This window comes from Ciona intestinalis, chromosome 14, assembly GCF_000224145.3.
Source record: "Ciona intestinalis chromosome 14, KH, whole genome shotgun sequence".
NCBI lineage: Eukaryota > Metazoa > Chordata > Ascidiacea > Phlebobranchia > Cionidae > Ciona > Ciona intestinalis.
Window position 1 is genome coordinate 1,231,127 of NC_020179.2, and position 18,348 is coordinate 1,249,474.

At 32.0% G+C, this 18,348-nt stretch overlaps 1 protein-coding gene across 3 annotated transcripts in view; it reads right to left on the minus strand.

Annotated features, from left to right (window-relative positions):
* Positions 1 to 18,348, minus strand: part of LOC100185331 (cytoplasmic dynein 2 heavy chain 1-like) — a 44,637-nt gene that overhangs the window by 24,459 nt on the left and 1,830 nt on the right. For 2 of the 3 annotated variants that reach the window (XM_026837467.1, XM_026837466.1), the window contains exons 4-31: positions 16,738 to 16,921; positions 16,181 to 16,386; positions 15,553 to 15,708; positions 15,051 to 15,162; positions 14,606 to 14,776; positions 14,207 to 14,365; positions 13,357 to 13,580; positions 12,762 to 12,963; positions 11,892 to 12,059; positions 10,598 to 10,702; positions 9,920 to 10,070; positions 9,579 to 9,778; positions 8,895 to 9,077; positions 8,361 to 8,543; positions 7,484 to 7,630; positions 6,976 to 7,173; positions 6,552 to 6,684; positions 5,869 to 6,021; positions 5,368 to 5,555; positions 4,681 to 4,868; positions 4,307 to 4,432; positions 3,312 to 3,442; positions 2,573 to 2,695; positions 2,133 to 2,215; positions 1,557 to 1,706; positions 1,204 to 1,292; positions 762 to 888; positions 55 to 173 (exon numbers count right to left, since the gene is read on the minus strand). In XM_026837467.1, coding sequence (XP_026693268.1) covers positions 55 to 173; positions 762 to 888; positions 1,204 to 1,292; positions 1,557 to 1,706; positions 2,133 to 2,215; positions 2,573 to 2,695; positions 3,312 to 3,442; positions 4,307 to 4,432; positions 4,681 to 4,868; positions 5,368 to 5,555; positions 5,869 to 6,021; positions 6,552 to 6,684; positions 6,976 to 7,173; positions 7,484 to 7,630; positions 8,361 to 8,543; positions 8,895 to 9,077; positions 9,579 to 9,778; positions 9,920 to 10,070; positions 10,598 to 10,702; positions 11,892 to 12,059; positions 12,762 to 12,963; positions 13,357 to 13,580; positions 14,207 to 14,365; positions 14,606 to 14,776; positions 15,051 to 15,162; positions 15,553 to 15,708; positions 16,181 to 16,386; positions 16,738 to 16,921 — 4,359 coding nt within the window. Of the gene's footprint in view, positions 1 to 54; positions 174 to 761; positions 889 to 1,203; positions 1,293 to 1,556; positions 1,707 to 2,132; positions 2,216 to 2,572; positions 2,696 to 3,311; positions 3,443 to 4,306; positions 4,433 to 4,680; positions 4,869 to 5,367; positions 5,556 to 5,868; positions 6,022 to 6,551; positions 6,685 to 6,975; positions 7,174 to 7,483; positions 7,631 to 8,360; positions 8,544 to 8,894; positions 9,078 to 9,578; positions 9,779 to 9,919; positions 10,071 to 10,597; positions 10,703 to 11,891; positions 12,060 to 12,761; positions 12,964 to 13,356; positions 13,581 to 14,206; positions 14,366 to 14,605; positions 14,777 to 15,050; positions 15,163 to 15,552; positions 15,709 to 16,180; positions 16,387 to 16,737; positions 16,922 to 17,634; positions 17,890 to 18,348 lie in introns of those variants that run through there. The other variant, XM_018814905.2, reaches the window with a different exon arrangement.

The following is an 18,348-nucleotide window of genomic DNA, read 5'->3' on the forward strand; positions in this document are numbered from 1 at the left end:
TGCAACCCCTCCATTTAAAATGCTTAGAAATTCCTTTTAAACAGAATATAAAGCCTTGTAGAAAGCTTATGCCTGCCAAGTGTAGTGGCTGCATTCATAGAAGCAACTATCTGAACGCCTTCCAATCCAACCCATTCATTTTCATCATCATAGAATCCATGGTATGTTAGAAGCTGAAATAAAATTCAAATTGACACAGAAATAATTATTGATTAAACAATCACCCACAAAGTTACATGCTTGGTAACCTGTAAGCTGGCATGAGGTGAATGAAACAGAACACCCCTGTTATAACGACTGTCGTTTGCAAAGATAAAGCAAGTTACAATCATATATTCATTCGTTGAATAATTAATGATTTTTCACATAAGTTCTAGAGATACAGATTGAAATTTTGTTATAATATTAAAAACACATTTAAGAAAAAAAAACAACCATTTTCATTGGTATGATGTTGCATTTTTTAATTTTTGCAAAAATTTTATTTGTGATTTTTATATGTAATACCTGAAAGTTTTGGTATAAAATAAGCATCAAACTTCAGTAATTTAAAAAAAAAAAAAACAGTCATACTTCAATTAAAAGTAGCTTTATCTGTTGTAAGAAAGCAAGTTTATGGCTTGTTTGAAATTTTTACCTGTTTTTTATTAGTATTTAACAGTTCTGGTAAAAAACAATACCCAAACCATTTTTTTTAAAACAGGCTTAAAAAAAATTGGAAAAAATAAAATTTTAATTTGCAATATTAAAAATAGCTTTACCTGTTGTAAGAAAGCAAGTGTTTGGCTTGTACCCCATTTATCTGGCTTGGGAAGGTTGATATCTTTCAAATAAAGAACCAAATTCTCACATTCTCGAGGTCTAAGAGCTCTACCACTCCCTCCAGTGCTGAAAGTACATGTAAGAGAGATTTTATTAAAGATTGAATAAAATTTATTTCGTCTCTTCGGTCTCGATAACAAAGAATAGGAGAGTTATAAAAGCAAAAGACCGGTAGTAACGTCAAAACAACACTTGCTAAAACATGCTTATTGATAAAAAAAGAAAAAATATTGCTTTGTTTTTTTCGTAGCACCAGAATCTTAAGGGACATTTGGTTTGCTTAAATTATAGACACCATAGGACCTTACCCATATAGAATATATAGTAGCACTATATATATATATATAGCATATGATATTGTATATGATATTGTATGCTTACCCTCCACCACCAAAAGCCATACAAGCTTGCTGTAACTTTTGTATTAGATGAACAGGAGTCGTCTGGGCACTGCAATGTATTGTAGCCACCTAAAAGATAAAAAAATTTGCTGTTGTTAAAAATAGAAATTTATCAATACAGTGCACAACATATACAGCATGTAGTAGTTCTGGCTAGCATATGTCGCCGTTAAGTGTCTTGCACAAGGACATATACACCTACAATTGTAGCACAACGAGCCTTAAATCCATAACCTCTACAGGCAGGCGCGCTAACCACTTTGCCACAGCGCTAGTATCTTGGTTATTTTTGCATGGCGGGTAACGACAGTCGTTATAACATTCGATTCTAACCTGAGTAGATCGTAGTTTATTAAAGCAATGATGAAGAAGAAGACTTTTTCCACAACCATCGTGACCGACAACGACAAATGGATGACGATTCCCAGGTTTCATCCATTCCATAACATGGTCAATACAACGCTGCATCTCTACTGTTTCAATCTAAGAAAATATTTCAAAAGTTGTGAAATTAGGACATTTTGCTTGAAATTTTTTTTTTATAAAATATTGTTTTTTTTTTTCATGATTAATGCAATGTTGCAGCTCTACCTGTTCAATCTAAAAAAAATATTGAAAAAATGGTGAAACTTGGCCATTTTTCTGGAAATTTATACAAATTAGTGTATGTAGTATTACAAAAGCTAAATTGCGTAAATGGTGGTCAAAAATATATTTCTCTTGTACATTGAATAGATGTGCAGATATAGCATTATAAACATAATTACTATATCTGTTGTTTTGGGACTAAAATAGGAGTAAAATAATAATCTTTTTCTAAAAAATTTAATACTGTTGATTAAAAACACACCAAGCACATACAAAATGCAATAATAAATCTTATTTTAAAATGAAAGCATTTTTACTGACCATAGGGAATTGTTCCATTGAGGTGACAGTCTCTGGTGATATCATTGTAGCGTTGACATCTAAATGGTACGAATCCAAACGACCTATGATGAACAAAACAATATATTCTAATAATGTCTCTATTTATTATGCACGAGGTTCTATGGCATGACACTGAGAGGTCATGAGACCTGAAATTTGTTCCGGAGTTGGCTTATTACCCCAAATTCTACTGTCAGGCGTAATATATTTTCCAAGAACTGATCTTGTGGTATAAAAATGATGATTCTTTCAGTATTACAGATGTAACTTGTTTTCAATAAAATCTATGCTAATATTTACTAGAAGATCTTTTTTTTTAAATTACCATACAGTATTTACAATATATTATACAAAAAAAAGTTTTTAAAAAGTAGAAATTTTCTTTTTTTTTGGCTCAAATAAAAAAAACATTTTTTTACCAGTTTTTGCATTGTAGAACACATTAGTAGGGTTCCTTGTATCTGGAGGTACCTCATGCGCCCATTGTAAAACTTCTTTAGCTAAGTCATTCCTGGTGACTGAGGACAGATTTCCACCAAGGCCTGTTTAAAAGATTCAACTTTAGATAATTTTGTTTTCTGTAGTTTTTTAACAGTTTTTAGTTGTTATTTTATATCTAAATATTATGTTTTGCTTTTTTATTGTTATGGATTTAAAATTTAGTCGTTTATAAAACTAAAATGTGTAAAAAAATAAACTAAAAGTTATAAAAAAATATTTAAATTAAAATGATCAAAATATATCAGCTAGAATATATATAAACGTAAAAGTTAAACTGTAGTCTGTAACCCAACCAAATAAATAGTTACTATCTTTTTGTGTTGCAACACAGAAGGTAAAAAGCATTAGTTTAAACTAAAACCCTGTGTTTTAGTTTAATATGCCACCTTCTGTCCTATAAAAAAACTTACAATTTTAGAAAAAAACGTTTAACAACTAATATATTAAAAATAACCGTTTGTCTTTTGGATTACGGTAGCGAAGATTTAAAAATATTTTGAACGAAACGACAGAATATAGCGACAAAACAACAATTATTAAACACGCTTACAGTTAAAACATATTTACATTTAATTGGAAAAAATAAGCGTGGTCGCTACACCCAGCCTATGCTATAAAACATTACATACATATTACTGTCATAACTTGCTTACATACCTCTTATCAGGCCAACCAAGAAGGCTAGTTTATCTGAACACCCATTTAAATGTGAGAGAGCACTTAGCACCAATCCAACTTTGCTACATTCGACTACAAGACCCGTTGACCGCTGCACCCACTTTAGTGCTCTGTAAGTAATAGACTGGTTAGTTATATTGTGTGCGCTGTGGCACAGTTGGTTGGGCACATGCCTATAAGTAAGATGTAATGGGTTCAAGGATTGTCGCTGCTACCATTGTAGGGGTATGTGTTCTTGGGCAAGACACTTAACGGCAATTGCTACAACCCAGTAGTCACTAAAGGGTTGTCCAAATTATCAGCCATGCATAAAATAAAAACTAATCACCTACAAAGTTGCATTTGTGGTAACTCGTAAGCTGGCACGAGATGTATGAAGAACACCCGTGCTATAACGACTGCCATTTTTCGGTCACACGAGGATAAAGCAAGTTATATTCATTTATCCATTCATGGTGGGCTGTGGTGTTAGAACTGTATGATTTATATAGCCTTATATTCACTGTCAAGTTAAAAAATGACTTCCAGTGCAATAGACACACATGGTGTATTCATACACCTAATGTCCACTGTTTAGGTATGAAATAGGTGTCTTCTTATACACAGGACACACATGTCGTATTCATACACCTAATGCACCCTGCTAAGTTATAAACAGGTATCATCTTGTACACCATACACACATGGAGTATTCATACACCTAATCCTCATTGTAAAGTTACAGCGTTTCACCAACATAAGATAACTATACACTATAGGCGTAGAGCTAATCAATACAGCACAGAAGCAATACAGCACCTAGCAACTTTAAAATATTAGACAGAAATTACTGACCTGTAAAAAACTTTCAAGTGATAACATGGCAGTTATACCAGTATGGTATAATCATATAATACAGGTCTGGAGCTAATTAATACAGCACAGAAGCAATACAGCACCTAGCAACTTTATAATATTAGACAGAAATTGTTCACCTGTAAAAATAATCTTCAATCCAGCCCTCCAATTTCATCTGCAGATCCTCTGGTTGCTTCTTCATCCAGGATCGCACGAGAGCCGTGACATCTGTGTCCTCTTCACTGAGGAAGATCATTCCCATTCTGTAAAAAAAAAAAATTAAAAAATTTAAACTAAAAAAAATTTTTAAGTCTTCCAAATTTAACAAAAAATAATTATTTTTTTTTCGTGTAAGTCTGAAAGAATAGCCCCCCTTTCTAAATAATATGCTTAAAACTACTACCTTTCCAAAAAATACCCCAAAATTACCATCTTTTTAATAAAACACTCTACAAAATAACCTTCTATAAATTGCTTTTAATAAATTCTTCCCCCCAAAACATCTAAATACCTTGATATAGTAGCAGGAGATGCACAGCTGAGATCATGAGTCTCGAACACAAAATTTACGTTTGGTCCAAACTGTATCCTCTCACCAGAGGGCATCGTGAGCAAGTGATTATCGTCAAGTACGGAGTTTAAAGACTCGATCCATTCTGGATCTATGTCACCATCGCACACAATCCAAGAGTGAACGTCCTAAAAAATATTTTTTTCTAATAAAAATAGAATACTTAACATGATATTGATTATAACATGTGTTGAAATTGGATTTTTTAGAATGATTTATCTTTAAACATAATTTAAAAAAAATTATAAAAAAATAAACAGTAATAAATATGATACTGATTATAAAGTGTGTTAATATTAGATTTTTCAGAAAAAATTTATCTTTAAAAAATTTTCATAAAAAATTTTAGAAAAAAAAACAAACTGTTCATATGTGAAAAACTTTTCCATGAAAAAAAAACAAATAATCACATAACTACCGTTATACACAGTAGGCACTTACAGGTTGTCTAAATACTCATTAGTCAAATTTTAAACCAAAATAATGAAAAATCCCCACAAAAAATAATCACCCACAAAGTTATATGGTAACTCGTAAGCAGGTACTATGTGTGTGAAACAGAATACCCGTGTTATAACGACCGTTGTTTTCCGGCCACAAGACAAAGCAAGTTACATTCATTCTTACCAGTGGTTCACGGACCACATCTCTTGCGCTGTTGGTTAAAACACCATCGGACCACTCTCTGGTGTCCAAATCAATTTTACCGAGCAGTTGGTTCCGTGGCATGGACTTTGGGTTCATGGTGTGGAGTTTGACCACGCGGCCAAGCCGTGACAAGGCGCCACGCAGTACATGCCACAAGGTTGTTTTACCTAAATTGAAAATTTTTTTATTTTTTTATTTATTTTTTTATTCACATTTTAGCCAGTCTTCTAAAGTTTTATTTACATTTAAGGCAGTTTCTAAAACCCAATATATTTTAGCTTTGTGGTTTAGGCAAAACTACAAATTATTATACCACCAAAACAGTTTTAAAAAAGAACCACAACAAAACCTTTATCAGTTAAAAAATAAACCATAAAAAATTACTATACAAATGCATAGGAACCAAAAACACTTAAAAAATCCTTTTTCACAAAAAAGTCAAAACCACCGAAAATAACCCAAAATTGGTAAAAAAACTACCTGAACCAGAAGGACCAACAATAACCACTCCCATTCTTTGCTGTAGTTGTTCATGAAGTTCTAAAATCTTTTTCTTCTGTCGGTCTTGTGGATCTAGATGCATCTCATTGCACTGTGCGTCGATAGCAGCACGCAAACTTTCTTGCTCCATTTCTAAAGAAAATATAGAAATTTTAGAATCAGGATTTGAAATAAATAAAATATGGCAGATTTTTAGCTGTCATATTTACTATTTAGTCTCAAGGTGGAAAACTTGGTGTTTAAAATAAGTTATACTTTCTAAGTTGTTAAAAAACTGAGGTTTTGTAAAAAAAAACTGAGGTTTGATCTCTAAATTCAGGGAAGCTAAACTTGCAATGTAGCTTTATTAAACAAAAAGTTGCAGAACTTTTGGGCTATCTTTTCAAGTATAAATATGTCAGACCTTAAATAAGTCCTTGCTATTTTTTGTTCATATTTTTAGATTATATTTGTAAATTTATTACCATACATGCGAAAATTATTAATAATAAAACACGCCTGTGCCAGATTAAAATGTACATAAATATAAAAAAAAAATAAAAAAACTAATAAAAATCCAATAAAATAGCATAACCAAATCACTCTTACAATAAAAAAAAAGAAATTGCAAAACGCTGTTAGGTTTTAACGTTAAACAAAGCAAAAAACAAGAGTTACCCCACCTTGGAAAACTATATTGGGAAACACATCTTTTACAAGAGCGTCGAACCTCTGGCTATCAGCGAATGATAATTTAGATAAAGTGTTGATTCTTAAAGCTTGTACGACAAGTTTGCATTCATCATCAGGGGTTATCTAAAAATAGTTTTACTCAATTTTTTATTTTCAATTATAAAATTGTGGAAAATTACGAACTGAATGTAAATCTCACTTTAAAACTGCAAAAACTTATAAAGATTATAGAAAAAAAAAATTTGTTGTTTTTAATTATAGGGAAAATATTTTTCACTTTATTATTAAAAGACAAATTAATTCAGACTTTTTTCCCCAAAAAAATGATATTTTAGGAAAAAATTAAACAAAAATCAGCTCTTAAGTTTTGTAATTAAAATTAAGAATAAAAATATAAATTGTTACTTAAAATACCTTAGTCTCTGAATTTTCCGTTTTTCTTCTTAAATTATGTAATGCCTGTCCACTACCCCTTAGAACAGTTTTAAGCGCACGGAGACCCCAGTCATAATGTTGTTGTGGTGTCAGTAGTTCACGTGCGAGGTTAAAAACAGCAACAAGTTTTCGACCTAATGCTTTGCCTTCGCCAAAACCCTCAGAAAATAGAATCACCTAAAAATTTTTGCATAAAAAAAATTAGGTTAAAAACAAAACAGAACATTGGGTTTTACATACTCAGTTTCACAAGTATTATTTAATCAATTTTGTGCATTTTTGCAGTTTGTTAAAAAAATGTTATTTGGTGAATAATATCTGCATTTCATGACAAAAATGTGTTGCAAAAGTGACAATCTTTAATCAAAACTGTGTGTTATTTCATTATGCTTTAGGGACCACAATTCGGTTTTCAGCCACACAAGGATAAAGTTAGATTCATTCATATATGTCAGTCTTTTAACACTTGAATGAATCAAAATTTTACCTCAGCAATTTGCTCATTGTCAGGTTTAGACATAGCTACAGGTCTGAACAATTGCTTTAAGTTGTCTGGTAGCTTCTGTCTTCCACCATAACCCTTTCCCGCTGGGTTCATGGTGATAAAAATGCCAGAGTTGGGATTAATATCAACCTAAAAAGATTATTTAAAAATAAGAAAATAAGTAAAAGGCACGGAAAAGGTATTTTTAGAGGAGGTATAAAAAAGCAAAGTGAAAAAGTTATTATAAACCTAAAAATTTATTATCAACCTGGAGAAAGTTTTTATCAACCTGGAGAAAGTTATTATCAACCTGGAGAAAGTTATTATCAACCTAAAAAGATAAGTTTAGGGGTATGAAAAAACAAAATGCCAAAAATGTATTTAGCAGACAGTTGACCTGTATGTGACTTAATTTTAAGTTGAAATTTGTAGTACAGAATTAAAAGACATATTTCTACTAAAATCTACATATTAAAAATCATTGTAATTAATAACTGAGACAGTTAGAGGCAAAAATATGTAACTTTCAAAAATAAAGCCAACAAAAAGTAGTAATTTTAACATAAGAAAACTATGAATCCTACAGATAGGGCAATGTATGGGATTTACATTTACTTTGGCTTTTCTGTAAACTATTGATACGTACTTTATTAACATAAAAAAAACTGTAAAAAATAGAAAACTATGAAAAATTGGCTGTTTTTAGTCTGTTTTCAGAAATAATGCAAACACCAAATAACTTTGATAAATTTTTAAAAAACTTAATTTTTTTAGACCAAAAATTCTTAAAAAAGTAAATTAAAAGCCATAAAATGCTATCGGGCCATTTTCTTTTAAATTTTAGAAAAAAAATAATAAAACAAAGTTGTCCCAAACGTACCTGTCTTCCCAACAGTTCAATGTTAGCAGCTCTGCTTTTCAATGCAGCTTGTATGACTTGTATGTCCATAGAGACGGTAGATAACACAACCTCTTCAAGCCTATTAAACTCATCAAAGCAACCCCATGCTCCACACTTAACCAAGCCAATGAAAATTCGACCCATTGATTTGACATCGATGCCCTAATACAAAAAATATATTTTTTTAATAAAAATTTGAAAGTACAAATCTATTATATAACAAATAAAAAATTTTAAAAGATTTTACATCCAATAGTACTGATTAAAACATTTGTAGTTGTTTTTGTGTAAATATTTATTATTTGGTAAAAACAACTTCTTTGTATTTGCATATTTTTTTAATGTTCAGTTTATATTTTGAAATTTCTGAATAAATTCTGTCAAAACTTTTAAACTATTGAAAAATAAAGTCAAAAATTTGGAATTTTTAAAAAATCACACTGTAAAAAATAAAGAGCTCTCATTTTTTTCTTTTTTTTAAAATAAAAAAAAATACAAAATTGAAATTCATACCTCATCACAGTTAAAAACAAGGACTTGTCTTCCAAATAAACCTCCTAAGGCTTTCACTGATTCAGTTTTTCCGGTTCCCGCCGGTCCATACGGGTTCCCACCCAACCCCATATGCATGCCTTGTGTTAATGTAAGGTAGCATTTGTCTGTTAGGGGCGTGTGGACTAGCTTGGGTGCGTTGCCCTATGAAAAATTATTAAAAAAATAATGATTAAAATTTGAAATTCGTTAAATTTTGAAATTTATTAAAATTTAAAATTTGTAAAAATTTGAAATTTATTAAAATTTAAAATTATTTTAATAAATTTGAAGTTTATTTAAAAAATCTGTGACATATGCCTAGATTAAATAAAAAAAAGGCTGGAATTAAACAATATTAACACCTAAAAATGAAGGCTGTGACAAAAAGTGGATTCTTGGCAAAAATATTTATTAATGTTAAGCCAAAAAAAGTCTCTTTTGAACCAAAAAAGAAAATGCTACAACAAAAAATAGGTTCTAATGCTCAAAAGAAGAGCTAAAGTAAAAAAATCAATGACTTTTCAAAAAGTTGCCACAGAAAAAGATGAGAAATTCGTTAAAAAAATGGGTAAAAAAAAGTGAAAAATTGTTGAAAAACATGGGATTCGAGTCAAAAAATGTCTTTCCACATGCAAAAAGTAACAAAATAATAAATATTTTCACCTGATATTCAAACGTGTAATCAAACTTTGCGTCCACCATTTTCATGGATGCAGAATTATCGGAATAATATCGAAGCTGTTTCTGCCAAATCCATTCTGATATATTCCGGATGTTGCTCTTTATCAGTTGCTCCACTACGTCAATATTGTGGATAATGTCAAGAATCAGGGATTTCAGTTTCAGATCAAGGACATGAGCCTCTGGAAATGGGATGAAAAAATAAAAAAAAATAAAAAAAAATGAAATTTTTAAAAATCCGAAAAAAATTTTAGAAATATGAAAATTTTCATAAAAAAAGTGAAATAGTAAAATTAAAAAAAAATACATCCAATAAAACAAACCTGTTTCACCGATCTCAGTAGCATTGATATATACAGATGTATAAGATCGCAGTTTCTTTTCTAAATCTCCTCGTAACTGCTGAAGCTTATTTTCTCTTATGGATGCCTCACAGTTCTTAGCAAATGCTATTTGTTCCCCAAGACATAAGATCTTGTAAAAAAATTAAATGATAAATGTTGTTGCAAATTGACTGTAATTTAAATTTTGACAACAAGATATATTATATAGTAGGGTGGGAGAAGATAGAACACATTTTCGTTCTATTTTCTCGTTGCATTTGGTAATAAACAAAGGACATTCAAAGAATTATAAAACCGTATTCTCACGACTCCCATAGGCCACAATCAGAATATTTGGATATTATGTGCTCAAGGTGTCCCGTCTTCCCCACCCTACTATGCACATTTTGTTTTTTGTATCAAGATTATTTTGTTTATTATACTTAAAAACAAGGTTGTTTTAAAATAACTTTGGTAGAAAATGGTACAAAAAACTTGGCCCAAAAATTGTACAAAATTTGAAAAATTATATATATATATATATAATATAATTTTAGTCAAAAATTTTTAGTCCAATTTTGTTCAAAATTTCAAAAACTTAGTAAACATTTAATTGGATACTATGTTCTGACTTATGCAAAAACTGCTTAAGTTCTAAAAAGTAAATGTATAATATACCTGAGATGGGAACTGTGTAGGGTCATGACTAGTAGTACGTATATTATTAGTGGTTAATATACGTAAGGTATCTTTCATTTGGTCCGATAAGTTCATTAACCATTCCTGGAAAAAAAAGTATGTATTGTTATTATACGTACGTAATTTGACTTATTACATGTGGCAAAAAAATGACTGTTTCATACACTTCGTGCCTGCTTATGAATTCCCACGTATGTAACTTATTTACTCTTGCACGGCGGGGTAACAACATATCTTTATAACACGAATGTTCTGTTTCATACACCTCCTGACTGCTTACAAGTTGCCATGTACGTAAATTATGTATTCTCGCATGGCGAGGCAACAACAGTGGTTATAACATGAGTGTTCATTCATACACCTCATGCCAGCTTACAAGTTGCCACATATGTAACTTTGTGTGTGATTATTTATGACCGTATGACAATTTAGAGAACTAAACTAGTAAGCAAATGCCGTTAAGTGTCTTGCCCAAGGACACAAACAACAAAATAAATAGCAGCGACGAGCCTTGAATCCATAGCCCTTGGGTTAGAAGCAGGTACACTAACCACTATGAGTTGTATGTTGTTTAGTGGTTATTCACTTGTATTGCAACCTAAGGATACCAGGTTCTATGACAGTGATACTGACAGACTTAGTGGATATTGCTCCAACCCATTTGTCACTAGAGGGTTGTAGCACCTTGGGTGTTGTGGTAATGGACTAACTCTCACTATACAGAATCCATGCCATACTATAGGACAGTGCTCTTCAACCGGTGTGCATGGTGCACCCTAGGATGCATCAAAATATGCCAGGGGTGCACCAGTACAAAAGTGTATACAAGGGTGTATCACAAACTTCAACAATTTTCAGCAATAATATTCAGTTTTGAACATTTTTTACAAATTTAGCCATTTTTCTACAGTTTTTTTTATATAAATTCTATATCTTGCATCACAGGGAATTGCGAAACGTCATTAGTTTTACGTTAAAGCAATCAGGGGTGCATGAGTTTGTCGCAACAACTTTAGGGGTTCACCAACCCAAAAAAGGTTGAAGAGCACTGCCATAGGACCTTACCCAGTTAGAACAAAAATACTGCAGTCTCAATGGCCATAGGTAAGATAGGGCTTTCATTTCATGTTTCAGTTAAAAAAACTAATTCATCTTCAGTGGTGTTAAACTAAACCTTTAGAAAGTTAAAAAACCAAAATCTTCAAAAACTAAAATGAATTCTTAAAAAACAAAATCACCAAAAAAAAACTGTAAAAAAACAAAGATATAATACCTCTACATCAGTAGTAACATGCACAGGCTGAATTAGTGGCACCAATTCACCATCTAAACTCTTCATGGCCAATATCTGCTTTGATTCCTCGTCAGAACTGAACTTAACTGAGTGAATGCCGGCAAAAAGTTTCTTCAAATGCGATTGAATTACAGATGGGTTGGTAGACTAAAAAAACAGTATGTTAAGTTGAAGTAAAGTTTTTTAGAACTAGAGGGTACTAGGTTCAAGGCTCACTGTTTGCGGTTGGTATATGATGTTTTTAAGTAAGTTATGTTAAATTTTTGACGTTGTAGAAGAGTGGTTAGCGCTTGTTTTCTAACCAGAAGATTAGAGACCAGTAATTTAAGCTGTATGATCTAAGCAGTATACGGTTTATATAAGGCATATACAGATGTTATAACTTCTGAAGGCATCCCATTACCCGAGAATGAATAAGTGTAAGCCACTCAATCAGTTATTAAATTACACGCAAATTATACATGAATTAAACTTTACCTCTATGTTTAAACTATACTACAAATAGTTTGCTGTATTCATGAAGTGAAACATGCAAGCCAGGAATTTAGAATTGGTCCAGTAACCCATTTATAAATTAAAGCTGATATATAGTAGGGTGGGGAAGATGGGACACCTTTTCAATCTATTTTCTCGTCCTATTTGGTAGTAAACAAAAAACAATGAAAGAATTATAAAACCGTATCCTCTTGACTTCCATAGACCGTTGTTAGTTGTTTAAAATACAATCAGGATATTTAGATATTATGTGCCAAAGTTGTCCCGTCTCACCCTACCCTAAAACACGATCAGAATATTTGGATATCAAGTTGTCCCGTCTTTCCCCCATCCTACTATAAGTTTAACACCAACCTGTCCCAATATTTCAAGCAAATCATCATCTCCAATGAAGTAAAATCGCGGGAAAGCGTTTCGTTTTTCCTCCAAATATTCATTTAGGGACCTCTGGCACCTTTGCAGTTGGTCCAGCATTGTGGAAAGCTGACTTCTTAAGCCAGTATGGCCAACTATAGACAGAACGCGGCCATCTCTGCCTATGTCAGACATTATGGACCTAAAATAAAAGAGTGTATGGTTAGAAAAATTAAAATTTAGAATATATATGTATATATATATATGAGTGATTTGCATATTTTTGTAAAGATTAGAAAATAAATTGAAATTTAGAATGTGATTGTTTTGCATTTTTATAAAATACAATTTATTTGATATTAAATTGCTAAAAATATTACATTTTTTCAATGTGTCATGTTAGTGCCAACACAAAATCTGGCAAATTATGCCACAAAAAAACTGGTAGAAAATTGCTAAAAACAATACTTGCAGACAACAGCAAATTACAGTTTTTTACGAAATTTCAATTTTTTAATATTTTTCACAAAAAAGGAGAAAAATCTAGAATATTAAAAAAAATTTACTTTAAATTAAAAATGATAAAAATCTTCACCTGAAATCAACATCCACTCTTTCAAATCTTGCCTGCTCCCTCGGAAGAGCCCCATGTCCGAAGATCGGCTCAAGGTAAACCCACTTCCTCTGGATGGAGTTGATCTGACGAAGATGCTCGTCAAGGTCGACCAATTTTTTTTCCCAAACTCCAGTTTTATCTTCGAACCCGGAGTAGTATGGCGAGTCTTTTAGCGACTGCAGCAAGCATTGGTTGTCTCCAACCTGTATGGAATTTGATATGGGTTTGTACCAGGTTTCCAGTTTGTTCCTTTGTTTTTTCCATTCCATTATTTCGCTGTATTTTATACGCTTCTTTTGCAGAGACTGACGATGCCATTTAGGCAAATACATTTCTCAATTACCATTAGTGGTTGGACTTGATTTTTGTTGGTTACATTTTCATAACACCAGATCATTACTGTATTTTACTATACAAGAATCGTTCAACTATATGTACATCAGATCAGGGTCAGATTCGCGGAATTTATTCCAAGTCATTCCAGTTTGTCCCTCTTCCATATAGACAACTTTTATTGCCAGAAGTTTCAGGTAAAATTAAATAAATAAAATACTTTTATATATAAATATTTTTAACACAATTTAATGTATAGTAGAGTGGGGAAAGACAAGACACCTTTGCACTTAATATCCAAATATCCTTATTGTATTTTAAACAAATAACATCGGTCTATGAGAGTCGTGAGAATACAGTTTTATAATTCTTTGAATGTTCTTTGTGTTTAACCAAATGGGACGAGAAAATAGAATAAAACGATGTTCCATCTTTCCTCACCCCACTACAAAGAAGTTCCATCTTCCCCCATCCTACTATTTGTTTAATACCCTACCTCATTCAGAAGGTCTTTCCATTCCTTTATCAGCTTTATAGGTCTATTAGCGCTATCTTGATACTCAGTGAATGTGAACACAGCCCCAGCCCCCCACAGTTCAAGGTCGCGCAATGCTTCTCTTATGGAGACTTCACCCTGAGCCCGACTGTTTAATTCCTGACAAAAAACAAAGAATATTAAATTAGGTGTTTTATCCTAATGTCAATTGCTCTAACCTAATGGTCATTAATGGGTTTTACAAATTATCAGCCATACATAAAAAAAGTCCTCAAAAAATAATCACCCAAAAAGTAACATACATGGTAACTCGTAAGCTGGCACGAGGTGTATGAAACAACGACTGTCGTTTTCTCTCCACGTAAGGGTAAAGTAAGTTACATTCATTTAAAAAACCACCTTTAATTCTTGTATCTTGGCGGCAATCGTTGGTGCCACTGATAGGATGTCACGAAAAGTTAACCGCTCCAATGTGGTGCCTCTCGGCAAACCGATCAACCGGAACAGATCCAACCAGTGGTCATGTGACAGGTGTTCACCTCGGACGTATTTAAGTCCAGGAATTATTTCCTAAACAAATTTTCGAGAAAATTAATAAGCATTTTTTTAAAGTTATAGGATTTTTGTTTTTATCTTTTAAAATACAAACAACACATAGTAAAAATATATGGAAACAGCAGGCAATTGTACCAGAAAGAAATAGAAATCAATTTCTGTACATTGTTTATAACAAATAGAGTGAGTGCGTATAAAAAACAGTGTTGACCAAAACAGTATATATATATATATATATACTAAAACAGTGTTGACCAAAAAAGATAATTATTTCCTAACATTCTTTCACCTTATACACAGCAATATCTTTCTGTAGTTTAACAGACATCATTGTTGGGTCTTGTTGTCGCAACCTGTCCTCCCATGAAAGAAGAAACTCCTCAAATGAATGAGTTTTGCCTCTGTAAGAAATGAAAAGTATTTTTTATTGAGAAACAATTTTGTAAAAATAGATACTTTTTTGAATTTTTTTTATGGAGTGCTTATATAATGCTTATAGAATAGGTTCAAGGCTCGTCTCTGCTACCATTGTGGGCATTTGTGTTTTTAGGCAAGACACTTAACGGCAATTGCTCCAACCCAGTGGTCACTAACTAGTTGTCCAAACAGTCAGACAGGCATACATAAAAACAAAAATCACCCACAAATTGAAACCACTATCGTTGCCCCGCCCTGTGAGGGTAAATAAATTACATACATGGTAACTTGTAAGCTGGCACGGGGTGTGTAAAACAGAACATCCTGTGTTACAAGACAGCCAAATACTCTAAAAACAGCCATAATACACAAACCTGAATGATATCCAGTCTTGTAGAGCCATTTCATTAAGTCCACCATGAAAATCTTCATATAAAAGCCAAATAACTTCCATTCCTTCTAAATCGACTCTAATTTCTTCAGCAAGTGTAAAGTCAGGTTTTGGTAGTTCAAAACTCTTGCAATCAAAGCTGTAAATAAGGGCAAGTTAGAAAACGCAAAATTGTATAAAAAAATGGTAACAATAAAACAAAATTTTATAAAAAAATTTGTAAACATAAAAAAGAATTTTAACGCATGAAAGTTTTATTTTATCTTTTCAATTACGACAGCGGAAATTAAATTAATAAAAGCAGAAAAAATATTGACAACAAAACTACAGTCATTCAATACATGCTGCAGGTAAAAACTGGGAAAAGTAAAAATGCTGAGTGGCTAAATCTGTTTGCCTAGGAGTTAGGTCAGAGCTGGCCTATTAACATTTTATCAGGTATTTTTTTTATTTTAAAATCAACAGTTTTGAACTTAACTTACAGAAGCAATTGCAGGTTAAAAAACACAAAACTTTTAAAAAAATTAAAAAATATGCAAAAAATAAAACACAAAATTTGATTTTATCTTTTCAAATTAAATAACTAAGATAGAGTTAACCACAAAACTTACAGAAGTTGTTCTTTGGTGTGATTTAACTCCGCAAATTCATCTTTTCTGTCTTTGATCGCTTTCACTGCATTGGCAAGTCTTTCTTTGTCTCCAGATTCAATGACATCATCACCCGGTTTCAACTGGTTCCATCTGGCTGAGAACTTGTCCAGTTCGGCCAGAAACGAGTCTACTCTGGATTCTACTCCAGCTTTCATGACAGAAATCTAAAAAAAGCAAATATAATAATACCAACATATTTTTTTTATAAATTTATACATTGCATTTTTTTGTTAAAATAAAAAGAAATTTGGGCTTTCATGACTGAAATTTAAAAAACAAGTTTTGGAGGGGTAATTTATTTGGTAAAATATGTAGACAGTGCAATTTTCTTGTTAAAATAAAAAGAAATTTATGATTTTATAACGGAAATCTAAAAAAAAAATATTGAGTTTTGCATAAAAAAAGGGACATTAAAATTTTTCAGTAAAGTTAATGGACATTTGTTAGATTTTCCAAAACAAAAACAAAGTCAAAGTTAAATAAAATGCTTTTTGAAAAATCTGGGCAAATCTTACCTGACCCCTGATAACCTCTTGGTGACTTTCCATTAAAATATCCAGGGAGTCCCATTTTGATCTTAAGGAGGACAAAGAGGAGCCTACTCCCTCCCCACACATCTTCCTCAACAGAGCATCCAATCTTTCCGCTCCAGTGTAACGAGCTTGGAGTCCAGGCATTGAATCTTTCAGCTCTCCATGTCTGCAATGGATTTTGTATGGGTGAGGTTCTACAGTGTGGGAAAGCCATGAGAACTGGGGTTTTGGCCACAGTTGGCCTATTTGTTACAATATTTTGGCAAGATTTGGCTCATTACCCCAATATTTTTTTTCCCTAAAAACCAAGTCAAATCATGTGTGAAATTACTGGCGTTCACTTATATAAGGCTACAATATGGATACGCTTACCATACTTCAGTATAGTTCCATGAAATATATAACCACATAGGCGCCTAACATGGGTATGCAAGGTATGCGTATATACCCTGAAAATAAATCTGAGTACCCATGAGCGGCCAGTATAAATGATAGAACAATTTAATAGCCTATCTTACAAACATGTCTTAAAATAAACACCATACAGTAGTGATAGTGCAATGATCAGTCTATTTCCTAAATAAAATCTAATATTGTGACAAAAAAATAATTTTTTGCTTTCGTCGGCATAAACCTTTCTCTTTTAAAACTTATGGGTACTTTGACTTTTCAAAGTTAGGCCCTATATACAGTAGGGTGGGAGAAGACGGGACACCTTAAGCACATAATATCCAAATATCCTGACAGTATATGGAAGTCGTGAGAACACAGTTTTATAATTTTTTGAATGTTCTTTGTTTACTACCAAATAGGACGAGAAAATAGAGCGAAAAGATGCCCCATCTTCCCCCAACCCACTATATAACCAACAGTACGTACTTTGAATTGGCCAGACTAATTTCTTGAATAGTTTGTGGCATTGTCTGTAGTGAGTCCGTAGCAGATGACACAAAATTTGTAAGTTCTTGTACATCAGTAGTAACTCTGGTCCGCAACGAATCAATGAGAGTTTCAAACAGTTTTTGCAACTGGTCGTCAATTGCGTTTTTCGCTGGTGTCGTGGAAATGGTCAGGCAATCCACTTTTTCTGACATTGGTAGTTTTTCAATCTCTTTTCCTGTAAAAAAATATTTATAATTTTTTATATTTTATGGATTTTATTGAGTTTTAGCAAATTTACTGGTTTGAGAATGATTCGGTACGTTTATTTTTAGTTTTTAGGACAGACCATTATAAAAAATAGTAAAACCAGTAAACCAGTACAACCAGTAAAACGATTTAGGCATATTTACTGGTTTTGCAATAATTTGAATATTTTTTTACAGTTAAATTTTTTTGTTTTATTTATTTGCTAATTAAATAGTGGTACCCACAGCATTATACCCAATTATTTCAAATGACAACAATAAGCCAGATAAACGACCTAAAAAATCTTATAACATTAATATACCATCTCTTCATTTTCATTAATAATAATAATAATAATAACTCTATTTGTCTCTTCGATTACGGTAGCGAAGATTTAGAAATATTGTAATCAAAAATACAGGATATAGCGACAAAACAACAGTTGTTAAACACGCTTACAGTTAA